Below are 15,628 nucleotides of genomic sequence, written 5' to 3' on the forward strand. Positions count from 1 at the left end.
ATGGGCATGGGATACCTGTGCAAGCAGTACATAGACATGTACCCAGGGAAACATGCAAATATAGAAGCAGCCTCTGTGCGTGTGAATCATACACACATTGATGTACGCAGCATTGTTGCAGCTGTGTGGGTCCCAGGATAGGAGAGGCACAATGTGAGTGTCATAATACCTTTCATTAGATCAACTTCTGTTGGTGAGACATGCACACTTTGGAGATGATGCAAAGCTGAATACCTGAAGAAGAGCTCAGTGTAAGCTCAAAGCTTGTCTCTCTCATCAACAGAAATCAGTCCAAAATAGATAGTACCTCACTCTGCTTGTCTCCCTGTGATGCAAACATACAGAGAGATACAGCGCTGTTAGCTAAGGAGGAAAGTGGGGCAACTATGTGGTTGGAAGATCCTGTGGGTTTTTAAAAAAGCATTCTTTATATAAAATTACTTAATTTGCAGAATTCTTAGGACCCTTATTGTGAATTCCCATATATGATGTACATCTGCTTGTCTATTAAGACAACTGCACTTTGACAATTTTAGCACTGGGTATAACATTCAGCACAGTGACAACTTCAGGCTGACTTCCTGAACAAAGGTAATTATCATTTATTATTATTTGTTTATGGTAACATCCACTATGCGCAAGGTGCCTTGCAGATATTCAAGAATGTCCCTGTCTGAAGTGGTAACTTAAGAGGGGAAAGACCTCTAGTCCATTACCAGTCATCTGAACCTTTCACCTCCCAGCCTACATTTATTTTTTGTGCATTTCTCTACTTTATTCCAACTATAAAATACAATTTTATTCTGCAAAAAATGCTACAGAAATTTGTAAAAAAAAAAAAAAAATCAGAAAAAAAGGTAGGTAACATTCTTAGCTTCTGCTTATAGACCTCTTTCCTCACCACAATGTTTGAGCACACAGCTAGCAGTAAAAACAGAGGATCTGTAAACCAAAAGGTGAACTGAAAACCCATATTATGTTAAAACATAATATACCTCGATCAAAGGCCATTTTGACATCTTCAATGTGTTCAGTGAACCCCGAGACTCTGTAAAGGCCCTCTGACTTTAAACCTGAAAGGTAAACATCTGATTAGCTTTATTTCTGCTAACAACTACCTGCTATCAACAGGTATGTAACAAGAAATAGTTAATCTAGTCAAATCTTAATGTCAATAATCCCTTATATAAAATGTGACAACAGCAGTAATTTTCATGATAAACTTCTGAGAATTTTAAGGAAGTATTAAGGTAATATTTAACTACTAGAATTTGGTTACATTTTCAGGTTTTATTAGTTTGATAGGGAATACAAAATATCAGCGAGTATTGCAATTTGCCTATGCTGGCAGCACACGGTGTGATAATCTACTATTCCGTCTCTCGTTTTTCAGTCTGTAATCATTATAGCTTTACATTCTGCCTTCCCTATACCTGTGTTAATGATGTACAGTGATGCCAGCAATTAATTCTACTTTCCTTTGGCACCTCTTGCTTTCAGATTTTGCAGGCAATCTTAACTGGTATGTGCAGCATGCACTTCTCTTTTACTTAACACTTTCCTTCCCCTTGTTCTTTGTCTCACTGGAGATCTGTTTGCTGCCAGCCTCCACAAATCCAATGCCTTGGCTAGGGCAGTGATCAGTCAGCAACAGAATGTAATGTGTTCCCACTGCTACAAGAAAGAAGTGTGGCCTAATACGGCTAGTAAAAGTGGTTTAAATGGATGTTATTTGTTTAAACTCATTGGTTCCTTACTGTGATCATGTCCAGGCGATCTCCCGACTAGCAGACACTAGCTATCCTCAGCTATTGAGGCTGTGTCATGACCAAAACCACTATCCCTCTAGGAGAGTGTTTTTAGAGTTCTTACCACAGTTCAAGTACTGATAATAAAAGAGGACAACAAAGATAGTCTTAATTGACTTTTGTAAAAAAGGGAAAAAACTTAGACATCAAATGCACTACAGCTTTCTAAATTTGCCTTTGCTATTGTTATACCTACTTAAGTTTCAGTAAAACTGTTGTCTCTCAAATCTACCCTCTCCTTCCATTTGCCCTTGCAGTGATGATATAACCCAGGCTCAGATTTGCAGAGCAGTACAGAGGATTTAGCCGTGCATCGTCTATTGATTTGAATGGAAGATCTGTGGCTACATCCCCTACACTGCTTTGACATCCCTGTATCTGGCAGCAGTGTGTTGCCATGCAGATTACTATCATGTCATACACTCAGCATTATGGGATCTCTGTGCAAAACACAACAAGCAGGGGAAACGTGGTGCCACAACTCACATGCAAAATCCCAGTCACACATACATGATCCTTAGTTGTTAACCATTTTGTAATTGAAGTTACAGTAATTTGTAAAAGTGGAATGCATGTCAGTGCAGAGGAAGTCAAATCACAAGCTGGCTTTTGGCTATGACATCACATGTGCGGGAACTATGGGTGCAGGAGGTGCTACACAGCCCCTTAGTTTGAAGTGGTTTCTATTAGAGACAAGGTTTTCAATTTAGTTTAACAGCTCTCAGCACCCTGACTATAAAAATTATTCCAACACCCCTATATGTTGGCTATGGCATTGATCAATCACCAACAGAATGTAAGGTGAATTTCACTAAGAGACGCTTGCCACAGGTCACAAAAATGTTGCATTCCTCTCTTCCGTTTTGTACGCACCATCTCCATTCATGCATGATCTCTCACACATCATAGAATCAAAGAACACTAGGACTAGAAGGGACCTCGAGACGCCATCGAGTCCAGCCCCCCTGCCCCAATGGCAGGACCAAGTACTATCTAAACCATCCCTGATAGACATCTGTCTAACCCGTTCTTAAATATCTCCAGCGATGGAGATTCCACAACCTCCCTTGGCAATTTATTCCACTGTTTGACTGCTCTGACACTTAGGAACTTTTTCCTAATGTCCAACCTAAACCTCCCTTGCTGCAGTTAAAGCCCATTGCCTCTTGTTCTATCCTCCGAGGCCAAGAAGAACAAGTTTTCTCCTTCCTCCTTATGACTCCCTTTTAGATACCTGAAAACCGCTATCATGTCTCCCCTCAATCTTCTCTTTTCCAAACTAAACAAGCCCAATTGTTTCAACCTTTTTTCAAAGGTCACATTCTCTAGACCTTTAATCATTCTTGTCGCTCTTTTCTGGACCCTCTCTAGTTTTTCCACATCTTTTTTGAAGTGCGGTGCCCAGAACTGGACACAATACTCCAGCTGAGGCCTAACCAGCACAGAGTAGAGAGGAAGAATGACTTATCATGTCTTGGTCACAACACACCTGTTAATGCATCCCAGAATCATGTTTGCTTTTTTTGCAACAGCATCACACTGTTGACTCATATTTAGCTTGTGGTCCACTATAATCCCTAGATCCCTTTCTGCTGTAGTCATTCCTAGACAGTCTGTCCACATTCTGTATGTGTGAAAAGAGAAGTTAATCACTGTAGTAATGATGGTTCTTCGAGATGTGTCCCCGTGGGTGCTCCACAATAGGTGTCGGGCTCGCCCGGCGCCGCAGATCGGAAATCTTCCAGCAGTTTCTCCTGGATCGCGCATGTGCCGGCGCGCGCTGCTCCCTTGCGTCTCCCCGGCCACATGCGTGCCCCAGTCCCCACCAGTTCCTTGACCAACCACCTTGGATGCTCCTGAAAGACACTAGACAGAGATCCGAAGCAGGGAGGATGGGCGGGTGGTGGAGCACCCACGGGGACACATCTCAAAGAACCATCGTTACTACGGTGAGTAACTTCTCTTTCTTCATCTAGTGTCCCCGTGGGTGCTCCACAATAGGTGACTACCCAGCAGTAACCCAAGAAAGGAGGTGGGTAATCGGTTTATGTGCAGCTTGCCCCCGAAAGGACTGCTGTCGAGAGGCGGGTATCCTCTTGGAATACCCGATGTACGGCATAATGCTTGGCGAAGGTGTCATAGGATGACCAGGTCGCCGCTCTACAGATGTCCTTCAACGCGATGCCCTTGAAGAAGGCTGTTGATGCCGCCACCGCCCTGGTGGAGTGAGCCCTGGGCGGGGCCAGCAAAGGAGTCTTTCGAAGCTCATAGCACATTTTTATACAGGACACAATGTGCTTTGAGATTCTCTGTGAAGAGAGACCTTCTCCTTTTGACCTGGGAGCAAGAGAGACTAGAAGCCTGTCTGTTTTCCGGAAGGACTTAGTTCTGTCTATGTAGAAGGCCAATGCCCTCCTCACATCCAGGAGATGCAGGCGTGCCTCCTTGCTGGAGTTGTGAGGCTTCGGGTAAAACGAGGGTAAAACTATTGGTTCGTTAAGATGGAACTCTGAAGAAACTTTTGGAACAAAGGCTGGGTGCAGCCGTAAGGTTACCGCCTCCTTTGAGAATACTGTGCAGGGCAGCGTTGCCATAACCGCTGCGAACTCACTCACCCTGCGAGCTGATGTAATTGCAAGGAGGAAGGTTGTTGTTATCGTAAGGAGACGTAGGGGAACCGTGGCTAATGGTTCAAAAGGTGGACCTGTGAGCGTGCTGAGCACCAAGTCCAGGTTCCATGATGGCGGAAGCGGTTTCCGAGGGGGGTACAGGTTTACCAACCCCTTCAAGAACCTGGTAACAATAGGATGGGCAAATACCGTGGGCCCCTCCTCTGTATACCGAAAGACTGATATAGCGGCGAGGTGGACTTTTAGCGAGGATAAGGAAAGTCTGCCCCTCTTGAGGTCCAATAAGTATTCAAGTATTATCGGTATAGGAGCGTCAAGGGGAGCTAACTGCTTGACGGAACACCAGGCTGTGAATCGAGTCCATTTCTGCTTATAAGTCTTCCTGGTGGAGGTCCTTCGGCTACTTTCCAGGACTTGTTGTACTCCCTCCGTGCATGTACTTTCTAAGGAGCTGAGCCATGGATTAGCCATGCTTGTAGGCGCAGACTCTGAGGGTTCGGGTGCACTATGGACCCCTCGGCCTGTGTGAGTAGGTCCGGCGCCACCAGTAGAGGGCGCGGTGGGCGGTCCGACATGCACAGATGCAAGGGAAACCATTGCTGCCGATCCCACGTTGGGACTACTAGTATCATGCGAGCTCTCTCCCTTCTGGCTTTCTGCAAGACCTTGTGGATAAGCGCTGTGGGGCGGACCGCGTAAAGTAGGGGCCCTTCCATGGAATCACGAATAAATCCCCCAGGGACCCCCGCCCCACTCCTGCCCTGGAGCAGTACTGGGGACACTTCTTGTTGTGCTGGGTGGCAAACAGATCGATCTGGGGAAACCCCCATGTATGAAAGATCGGTCATAGCAGATCGGGGTGGATCTGCCATTCGTGCACGAGTGCGAAGCGCCTGCTCAGCTGATCTGCTTTCACGTTGTGAGCGCCCGGCAAGTACGAGGCTTTCAACGTTATGTTGTTGGAGATGCACCAGTTCCACAGTCGGACTGCTTATGCACATAGGGCACGGGATCGGGCTCCTCCTTGTCGATTTATGTAAAACATAGTGGAGGTATTGTCTGTATTGATTCCGACTACTTTGCCATATATGTGGTCTCGGAAATGCTTGCAGGTGTTGAACACTGCTCTGAGCTCCAGTATGTTTATGTGCAGTGACTGTTCCCCAGGGGACCGTAGCCCTTGCATCACCTCATCGCCGATGTGTGCTCCCCATCCTATGTGGGAGGCGTCGGTAGTCAGAAAAATAGAAATTTGTGGTTGGTGAAAGGGCACCCCTGCTAGCAAGTTCTTGGGGTTTACCCACCACGCCAGGGATCTGCGCACCTCTGTCGTGGGCGACACCACCCTGTGAACAGTGTGGGATGCCGGTTTGTAGACGCTCGCCAGCCAATGCTGCAGGCTTCGCATGTGCAATCTGGCATTCTGTACCACAAAATGTTGCTGCCGCCATATGGCCCAGCAGCTGTAAGCACGTTAAGACCAGCACCGTGGGGCTGTATGTAATGACTTGCACCAGCGAACTGATGGCGCGAAAGTGGGCGTTGGGTAGGTACACCCTTGCTGTGATAGAGTTTATGCGTGCCCCTATGAACTCTATGTCCTGTGTGGGGTCGGTCTTTGACTTCGCGAGGTTGATGACTAGGCCCAGCGAAGAAAACGTGTCCACTGTGACGCGTATCATGCGTAGGACCTCTGCCTTCGAGGCCCCTTTCAATAGGCAGCCGTCCAGGTATGGAAATACGAATACTCCCTGTCTGTGCAGGTAGGCTGACACCACTGCCAAGGTTTTGGTAAAGACTCTGGGGGCCGAGAAGAGGCCGAATGGAAGAACCCTGGACTGGAAGTGTTCCTTGCTGACCATGAAGCGGAGGAAGCGCCTGTGTGCCGGGTGGATCGTTATATGAAAGTAAGCATCTTGTACGTTGAGGGCTGCAAACCAATCTCCATCGTCCAGCGCCGTGAGTATGGAGGCGACTGTAATCATCCGAAAACGTTGCTTGCGCAAGTAGCTGTTGAGGCCCCGAAGATCTAAAATGGGCCTCCAGCCTCCTGTTTTCTTCTCTGTGAGGAAGTAGCGTAAATAAAACCCTTTCCCCTGGAATTGTTCCGGCACTCTTTCCACTGCCCCTATGAACATAAGGTGGTCCACCACCTGTTTGAGCCTCGCCTCGTGGGTAGCGTCCCGGAGGTGGGGCCTGGAGGGAGGCTTCATCGGTGGGAGCGACTGGAAGGGGATCGCGTAATCCGTGGCAATGAATTCCAGCACCCATTTGTCTGCGGTAATCTTTTGCCATTGGGAGTGAAACAGTCTGAGGCGATGATGGAACATGAGATGAGAGTGGCATTGCGCAATGGTAGTGATAGTGCAGCCCTCGACATGCCCGTCAAACTTGTTGCCTTTGGGCCTGTCCTGAGGGTGTACGACTTTGTTGGGAACGTCGCCTGGGAGTTCTGTACTGTTGCTGCTGTTGATGTCGCCCTTGGTCGTAGCCCTGTTGATACTGCGCACGCTGTGGTTGGTACGGGTAGCGTCTTTGCTGAGGGTAATATTTTTTCTTCCTATATGGAGGGGTATAAATACCCAGGGTTCTAAGTGTAGCTCTCGAGTCCTTACTGGAGTGGAGGACCGAGTCGGTTGAGTCTGCAAATAACTTTTGCGTGTCAAAGGGAAGATCCACGATCTTCGCCTGTAGCACCCTCGGGATGCCCGATGTCTGGAGCCAGGATTCTCTACGCATGACCGCTGCTGTAGCCGTTGAGCGTGCCACCGTATCTGCCACATCCAGGGCGATCTGGACTCCCGTCCTCGAAGCTGCGTAGCCCTCTTGCACAATTGCCTTTAACACCGGCTTCTTAGCTTCCGGAAGTGAATCCATGAGAGAAGTAAGCCTGGAGTAATTATCAAAGCTATGGTTCGCGAGGTGTGCCGCATAATTTGCCATTCTCAATAGCAGGGTGGAAGAGGAATATACCTTCCTGCCGAACAGCTCTAGCTTCTTGGCATCTTAGTCCGATCCCCCCGATTTGTACTGAGAAGTCTTTGACCTCTGCTGGGACCATTCGACCACCACCGAGTTCGGTTGTGGGTGACTGAAGAGGAACTCCATGCCCTTTGCCGGGACGAAGTACTTCTTATCTGCTCTCTTGTTCATAAGCGGAACGGAGGCCGGAGTCTGCCATATGGTAGTGGCTGACTCCATAATGGCTTCGTCCAGCGGGATAGCAATTTTGGATGAAGCCGGAGGTCTCAAATTTTTCAGGAGTCTGTGATGTTTCTCCTGCACTTCTGCCGTTTGAATGTCTTGCGTGAAAGCCACCCTTTTAAACAGCTCCTGAAACTGTTTAAGGTCATCTGGGGGAGCAACATCCCCAGGGGCCATGGCCTCATCTGGGGAGGATGAGGAGGAACCACTAGGGTACACCTCCCTTGAACTCTCAGGTTCCTGCGGCCGATGGTACACCTGCTCGCTGGAGGATTGCGAAGGAAAGTCTCGGGGTTCTAAATTTAACTCCCCTTGAGATAACTGAGTTTCCATCCCCGAACGGGAGTGTCCACGAGGGTATTGGACAGCTGGGGGGGACCTGCCCTGGGCATAGGCCTGGGGTGTCTGTGTCCAGCATGATAAGAACGACCATGGCAGCACGGGCACAGGTCCGGGGACGGAGACCTGGACCACTCTCGGGGTGTGTACCCCCGATGTCTGGGAGAGCGAGACCTCCGCGATGACACAGATAGCAGTGACACTGGTTTGTGATAGTACTCCAGTGGATCCAATCCCAGAAAGGGTGAAGGTGGCCCAAGCCATGGTGACATTTGTTGGAGGAACAGAGAAGGAGGTTCTGGATAGGCTGGTGGAGACCCAGGCCTTCTGGGCAGCGTGTGTAGCACAGGGGGAGGGCTTGTTGTTAGCAGCAGCGCAGCCCTATCCGGAGAAGGGCTGCAGTGCTGGGCTTTTGCTTTTGCCTTTCCCCTCCCCTGCGGGGCTGGCACCGCCCCCTCCCACACCGGGGATCTCGGCCCCGCTGTCGGTGCCGCGCTCAGCCCATTCAGCTGCGGTGCCGCGCGGATAACGTCCTCCGGTGCCTGCAGGCTCCGTGCCTGTTGGCCCTGCATCATTGGTGCCACGGGGGTCGGTGCCGCCAGTTCCGGTGCTTGCCTGGCCGACGCTCTAGACGCCGCGCGTGCCGGCTGTTTCGTAATCGGAGGCTCAGTCTCTGCCACGTGCGCTGCCGCTTGCCTGAGTATGCGGCTGGGGGCTGTGTGCTCTGCTCATCCCGCTCGCTGAAACCGCCGGCAGGGATCGAGCTGGGGAGAGCTTCCTCCGTTTTTGCACCGAGGGGGTCAGAGAAGCTGCCTTCCTCTTGTGGAACCCAGAGGGCCCTTCTGATTGCCTCTCCAGCATGTCTGGCTGGAGGGCCTTATCAAACAAGAGCATTTTAAGACGCATTTCTCTGTCTTTCCTGGCCCTGGCTGTGAGCTTAGCACAGTGGGAACACTTCTGGGTAACGTGTGATTCCCCCAGGCATCGGATGCATTCACTATGCCCATCGAAGGCCGGCATAGCTTCACAGCAGGACTCACACTTTTTAAAGCCTGAAGAAGCCATCGCGGTGAGTCTTTTACTGTTAATAGGGTACTTAGCACCTAATCAGTGCCTGTTTCCCCGAATCGCGGACACCGGCCTGCAGGGCAAAGGGGGGGCCTACTGGCCTTCACATCCACTCTTCTTCTCCGCTCCTCTCTCTCTTTCTCTTTTTTTTTTTTTTTTTTGGTATTCTCTTTGTCCTCTTTTTTTTTTTTTTTTTTTTTAAAAAAGAAACAACAATTTACACGTATAAACACTGTCTAATCTGACTCTGGCTGTAGCCTGAGCGGATTCCGTCTGCAGCCAATGGCGGCTGAGAAGGAACTGGCGGGGACCGGATTGCGCACGTGGCCGGGGACGCGCAAGGGAGAGGCGCGCGTCGGCGCATGCGCGATCCAGGAGAAACTGCTGGAAGATTTCCGATCTGCGGCGCCGGGCGAGCCCGACACCTATTGTGGAGCACCCATGGGGACACTCGATGAAGAACTGATTGTTCCTTCCGAAGTGGAGCACTTTGCATTTGTCATGTTCTGAAATAGTTTAAAATTAGGAGTATTTGTAACTTACACGGAGTTACATGCTGATTACTTAGAAATTAAAATAGTGTTTGTGTATCTGTCAAAGGTAAATGAACCAAATGAAAAGACATCTACATGAGTTAAGGGTTTGCCCTTCTTAAAGTATGACATGAATATACCTTTAAATATATTACATTAGGAAATGACAGAAATAGACTTTACTACCCTATGAAAAGCAGCAGAATTTTTACTAACCCCCCACTCCTGTTCATTCTTCCATTTATTTGTAACTATTTTTTCACCCAGCTTAATATGTAATTCAAAGTTGACTTCATTTTTGTGTGCATCTACTTACTCCTTGATCACAATTCATGTAATATTATAGATCTGGTGACATTCAATTCAAGTAAAAAAAATCATGCATACCTCTTGCTTCTATTTCTCGAATGCATATATCCACAACCATGGGTCTCTGTGTGTTGTGGGCCTTCACTAGTGTAGTGAGGTCACAGCAGTAGACTCTCTTGATCCTCTTCAGGTCTGGTTGACAGTCGTTGGGCACATATTTGGAACACTGTTTGTGTACATTCAACCCACAGTCTGTGAACAAAGTTTTACCAGAATTAATACCTCCACTGATCGGTTTTGCTAAGTAGTGGTTTCAGGAGCCAATACAAACAAAAGTGAAACCCTCATCCCTCGGACAAAACCTGAACAACTACTAAAAACTCTACATTGCTCTCTAGTGATTCCTGTGGCTGATTCATTCAATAGCTTAGACAGGACTTGGTGACCTCTCAGCACTCCAGAGAGAAGACCACTGAAATTCTGACGATGATCTCTGAAGACAGTTAGCAAGAAGAACCAGGGTCAGAAGCATGCACTGCACTCCAATGTGTTCTTCAGAGAAGTTTGCTTTCTAAATGAAAGAGTGCTTGTTATTTATGAAAGCCAATATGCTATAATCTTTCACGGCATCTCAACATTCCTGAAATAATCATTGGTAAGGCAAATACACCTTTTGCATGTTGAAGACTGGCTGAACTACTTGAAACACATTGCCATTTTATGGAAAGTAATATGGAGATTGAACAAAAACAAATTATCACTAAAGAAAAAAGAAAAGAAACCCCAAACATGCAATCAGTTTATTCGGTCTCTTCAGACAGTAAATACTGAATAATGTATTATTGTTTAGTGAAAGTTAAGTCAATCTGGCCAGATGCATTTAGGATACTCCCGTTATCATTGTCTATGTTCTTGCAAAACATTTCATGCGAGGCTAAAAAAACCCAAAACTCATTTGTCTACTTAGAGTTAAATGTTAGTAGTTTTATGAGGGAGGCTGTTACGCTTCATGCTAAATAAATAAGGTTTTTCACAGGTTAGATACTTTAAATGAGGGGAACAAATTCAACTATGTTCATTAGATCCAAATGGTCCGTACCTACACATTTACACTGAGGATTAAATATCCTGATCAGTAAATGGTTACTAAACTTCATTTTTTAATTTAATTTTTATACTGTTTCCCTTCCACTGATCCATCTGCAGGTAGAGAAGATGAAGTAATAAAGTACAAAAGTGGGCAATGCACATATTGAAATCTTAAATTTATAAACCAATTTTTATTTTGAAGGACCCTCAAACTGCTTCACAGACCTCACAGGGAGTCAACTTCACCCACCCATTAGAATTAGTTGAATGTGGGGTTGCAGGTAGCAGTGGCTTTTGGTGCCTGGTCACACCTGTAAGGTTAGGTCAGGAAGTGCTATCCTCCACTGGAAGTGGAAGGAGAATTTGGGTAAGTAGAATGTAGTTGCAAACACTTCCATTTGGTGCAGAAAAAAAAATCTATTCCTGTATCAAATAAAATCATGGAGTAATAGTTCTTGGTTTATCATAGCCAGGTAGCAAACAAATTAAAACTAAAATAAAAGAAAAACAGGAAATTAATTATTTTGGAAATGAGGGCAACATTTTTCCTTTCCTATGAGGTAGTAAAATTGAGGTTTGTAGCAACATAGGGCATTTTTATTTGTCAAAGGTGAGAGCCTTTTCCCAGAGAAAGACATTTTTTCAATAGTGAGTGGCAAAGACGTGACTTATGAAGTCTAGCTGCAGGCTGGCTTTGTGCCCTCACTGGATCTTGTTTCTTAAGATATGAAAACATACAAAACAAAACTTGGCACTGCCACAAGGAAGATGATTTACAAGATCCCAGTGAAAAAAACTAAGCCAAAATACTGGTGTACATACATTGCCAACTTTCTGCTACAAAGATGTGCATGGAGAGATGCCTCTAGGTTTAAACCAGCTATGCAGGAAAAACAAACAGGACGATGTTTCTAAGTCCTTTGTTTTGAAAAGCAAGTTTCCCAAAGGAAAATGAAGCATCATGTTCTTCTCATACATTTATATATTCTTGTAGGTCCATATGACAGTCCAGAAACAAGTAGGGGATAAATTACCCTCTGCCCTACTGGTGCTGCTAGTTTTTCTGTTCTTGAGATAGAAAAAGCAGAAAGATCTTCCCCACTCCCCACCTTTCCCTCATGCCACTATTCTACCTTGCTAACACTGGGACTGGATCCTGGTGTCTGTGTGATTCCCATTTCTTACCATTGTTGGTAAAAATGTGTACATAGTACTCAGCACTTTTTAGAATGAGGCCAAACTATAGTAAATCCAGCATTTGGACTAATTAAATAGGAATTCCTTGTTATATTTTATGAAACTGTCCATTCGTCCCTCCTGGAACTTACACTTCTATTTTTCAGAAAAAAGAAGGAAGATAAAATAAATGCATCAAGCTACCTGAACACCTGACTCCCTGAGCAATGAGCCCCCACATGAAGTTGGCACAGTATTCACACCAATGTGGACCTCGGAATGTGTGGACCTGTAATACAATAAAAAAAAAAGCGGGGGGGGGTCATCAGGAGGCAGATGGTTTGACAGATGGAACAAGTAAAAGAGATAAACAACAAAGGACTCAGTAGGACTAAGTCTTCAGCATACAGTACTCACTTCTTTCCAAAGTCTACATAAAATCAAACCTGGGAAAACAAATGTACTTTGATCTTTAGGTTTTTGTATCTCACAATAGGCCTATCCTAACACAGAACTGAATATTGTATGGTACAGAACAAATTACATTTTTGCTAGTTTATGTGTTTCTTTTATGTCACCAACGTCTACTGCAGTGCAGGTAAGTGGGTTTAGTCCACTCTCAAAATGGACAAAAATAAAACAAATAACTCAAGGAGATGTAGTTACCCCTTTTATTGGACTAATTAAAAATAAATTCAGAGATTCACACACACTTCAAAAGGCCACTAGAAAGATGAGTTGATAGAATTCAGTGGTAGGAACCCTCTGCTTTCATGCTATGGCCAAATTTTGTTTTTCAATACACTGGTACAATTATTATTGATTTTGGGGTAACTTGACTGGAATACTGAGGCCAAAATTTGACACACCCCCAGTGGAGTGTCAAAGTTCCAATATTTTGAATACTACTTAGGCATTAGTACAATATCATTATGCAGGCATTATCCTCCTACAGGCGTTTGTTCCATTAAACAAAGAATCATTAAGCAAAAGCCAAGGGAATGAAAAGGAGCAAAGAACAATCTGTGCAGACATTATAAGCACAAGTTGGGCAATCATCTACTTTTCCATATTTGAATCAATTACAGACACAAGCAAACTCCCCCTACCAAAACAACTAAATAACTAAACGGATCTCATGCAGACAAAAAATTAAACAGATCCTTATTCAATTAAATCATAGTCAGCCCCATTTTACTGTAATCCCTGATTCAGTCTAATAAAGGGGAAATAGCATGAAAAAGAGCACACAGTACACACAGTTTCCTCAGCTGCCTTTCACACAAAACACTTGTTTCACTAACTGCATTTTAAAGACCTTATAATGGGGGATCTTTCTGTTATTTAAAATACAGCTGTAGTGCAAAATTAACACTGGCACCTTTAGAGCTCTTTGCAGTTGGTCTGGCATAGCGTGCACTTAATTGTCATAGACCAGTATGGTAAATACTCAAGTGTAGTCCTGTGTTAATGGACACACCATGGGCTAGATCTGTCCAAAGACTTAACAAAACATAAATTGTGCACACTGAGGCTGCTAATGCTTTTCCTCTGTTGACTAACCCTTTCTTTTCTTTCCTCTTCCTTTTTTTTTAAGCTCCCTAGGTACTTTGCTGAAAGGTCACTACTAGCTGGGGGAAAAGTTTATTATTTAAAATTTTAATAGAGTAGATTCAGTTGGGGAAAGTGCAGTTACTGCCCTTTTGTGATTAAATGATATACAATTTTCAGTCAAGCATACAGCTTGCTAATGCCATGGCCCTGCTATGTCTGGAACATGACTCACAGCATTATTTACTGCCTTTTGCATTAGTGTCTTGTATCCAGTAATCACTGCTCCTGTATTTCAAAGATTTGTCATGTTCTTATAAAATCAGTTCTATCCACCTGAATATAATACCAAACAAAATTTCACAAAAATACAACACACGTTATAGCTCTTACTTTATAGCTCTCAGCCAAATTAATCCCTTCCGTTGCTCTACTGGCTTCAACAGTAACAATTCAAGTTCAGTTGTAGCAGCTATAAACATCCTCAAATATTTCCATTTGTCTTGGAAAACAGCTACTAATTACTAAAACAAACTCATGCCCCCACTTTCCTGTTTCACTTTATTTTTTGTCTGGGATGAGTTTGTATTAACTGATAACAGAATCACAGGGCTGGAAGGGACCTCAGGAGGTCATCTATTCCAGCCCCCTGCTTCAAGCAGGATCAACCCCTACTAAGTCATCCCAGCCAGGACCTTGTCCAGCCGGGACTTAAAAACCTCAAGGGATGGAGAATCCACCACCTCTCTAGGCAACGCATTTCAATGCTTCACCACCCTCCTGGTGAAGAAGTTTTTCCTAATATCTAACCTACACCTCTCCCTCTTCAACTTCTGACCGTTACTCCTTCTTCTGCCATCAGACACCACTGAGAACAATTTCTCACCCTCCTCTTTAGAGCTCCCCTTCAGGAAGTTGAAGGCTGCTATTAAATCACCTCTAAGTCTTCTCTTCTGTAAACTAAACAAGCCCAAATCCCTCAGCCTATCCTCATAGGTCTTGTGCTCCAGACCCTTAATCATTTTTGTTGCCCTTCGCTGAACCTGCTCTAGCACATCCACATCCTTTTTATACTGGGGGGCCCAAAACAGGACACAATATTCCAGATGTGGCCTCATCAATGCCGAATAAAGAGGAATAACTACTTCCCTAGATCTGCTCGAAATGCTCCTCCTAATGCAACCCAGTATGCCGTTAGCTTTCTTGGCTACAATGGGCACACTGTTTACTCATATCCAGCCTTTCGTCCACCATAACCCCTAGGTCCCTTTCCATCGTACTGCTGCTGAGCCAGTCAGTCCCCAGCCTGTAACAATGTTTGGGATTCTTCCGCCCCAGGTGTAGGACTCTATACTTCTCCTTATTGAACCGCATCAGATTTCTTTTGGCCCAGTCCTCCAATTTATCCAGGTCCCTCTGGATTCTCCCTCTACCCTCCAACGTATCTACCTCTCCCCCTAGTTTTGTGTCATCTGCAAACTTGCTGAGGGTGCAACCCAGTTCCTCATCCAGGTCATTAATAAAGATGTTGAATAACACCAGCCCCAGAACCAAGCCTTGCAGCACTCCGCTTGAAACAGACCGTCATCCAGATATTGAGCCATTGACCACTACCCGTTGGGCCCGACCATCAAGCCAGCTTTCTATCCGTCTTATAGTCCAAGGATCCAATCCATATTTCCTTAACTTATGGACAAGAATGTTGTGGGAGACCGTATCAAAAGTCTTGCTGAAGTCAAGGCATATCACATCCACTGACTTCCTCATGTCCACAGAGCTTGTTACCTTGCCATAGAAGCTGATCAGATTGGTGAGGCAGGACTTGCCCCTGGTGAATCCATGTTGGCTACTTTTGATCACTTTCCCCTCTTCCAAGTGCAACAACAACATCGCTATTCCTTAGCAAAATGAAATGGCTTTA

At 45.5% G+C, this 15,628-nt stretch overlaps 1 protein-coding gene across 1 annotated transcript in view; it reads right to left on the reverse strand.

The window, feature by feature from the left end:
- The window catches only part of CHN2 (chimerin 2), a 249,493-nt gene that overhangs the window by 24,518 nt on the left and 209,347 nt on the right, over positions 1-15,628 (reverse strand). Inside the window, exons 8-10 of the mRNA XM_074984560.1 lie at positions 12,361-12,445; positions 9,970-10,143; positions 996-1,073 (exon numbers count right to left, since the gene is read on the reverse strand). Of these exons, the coding sequence (XP_074840661.1) occupies positions 996-1,073; positions 9,970-10,143; positions 12,361-12,445 (337 nt within the window). The remainder of the gene's footprint in view (positions 1-995; positions 1,074-9,969; positions 10,144-12,360; positions 12,446-15,628) is intronic.

Source organism: Carettochelys insculpta, chromosome 2 (genome assembly GCF_033958435.1).
Source record: "Carettochelys insculpta isolate YL-2023 chromosome 2, ASM3395843v1, whole genome shotgun sequence".
Classification (NCBI taxonomy): Eukaryota; Metazoa; Chordata; order Testudines; family Carettochelyidae; genus Carettochelys; species Carettochelys insculpta.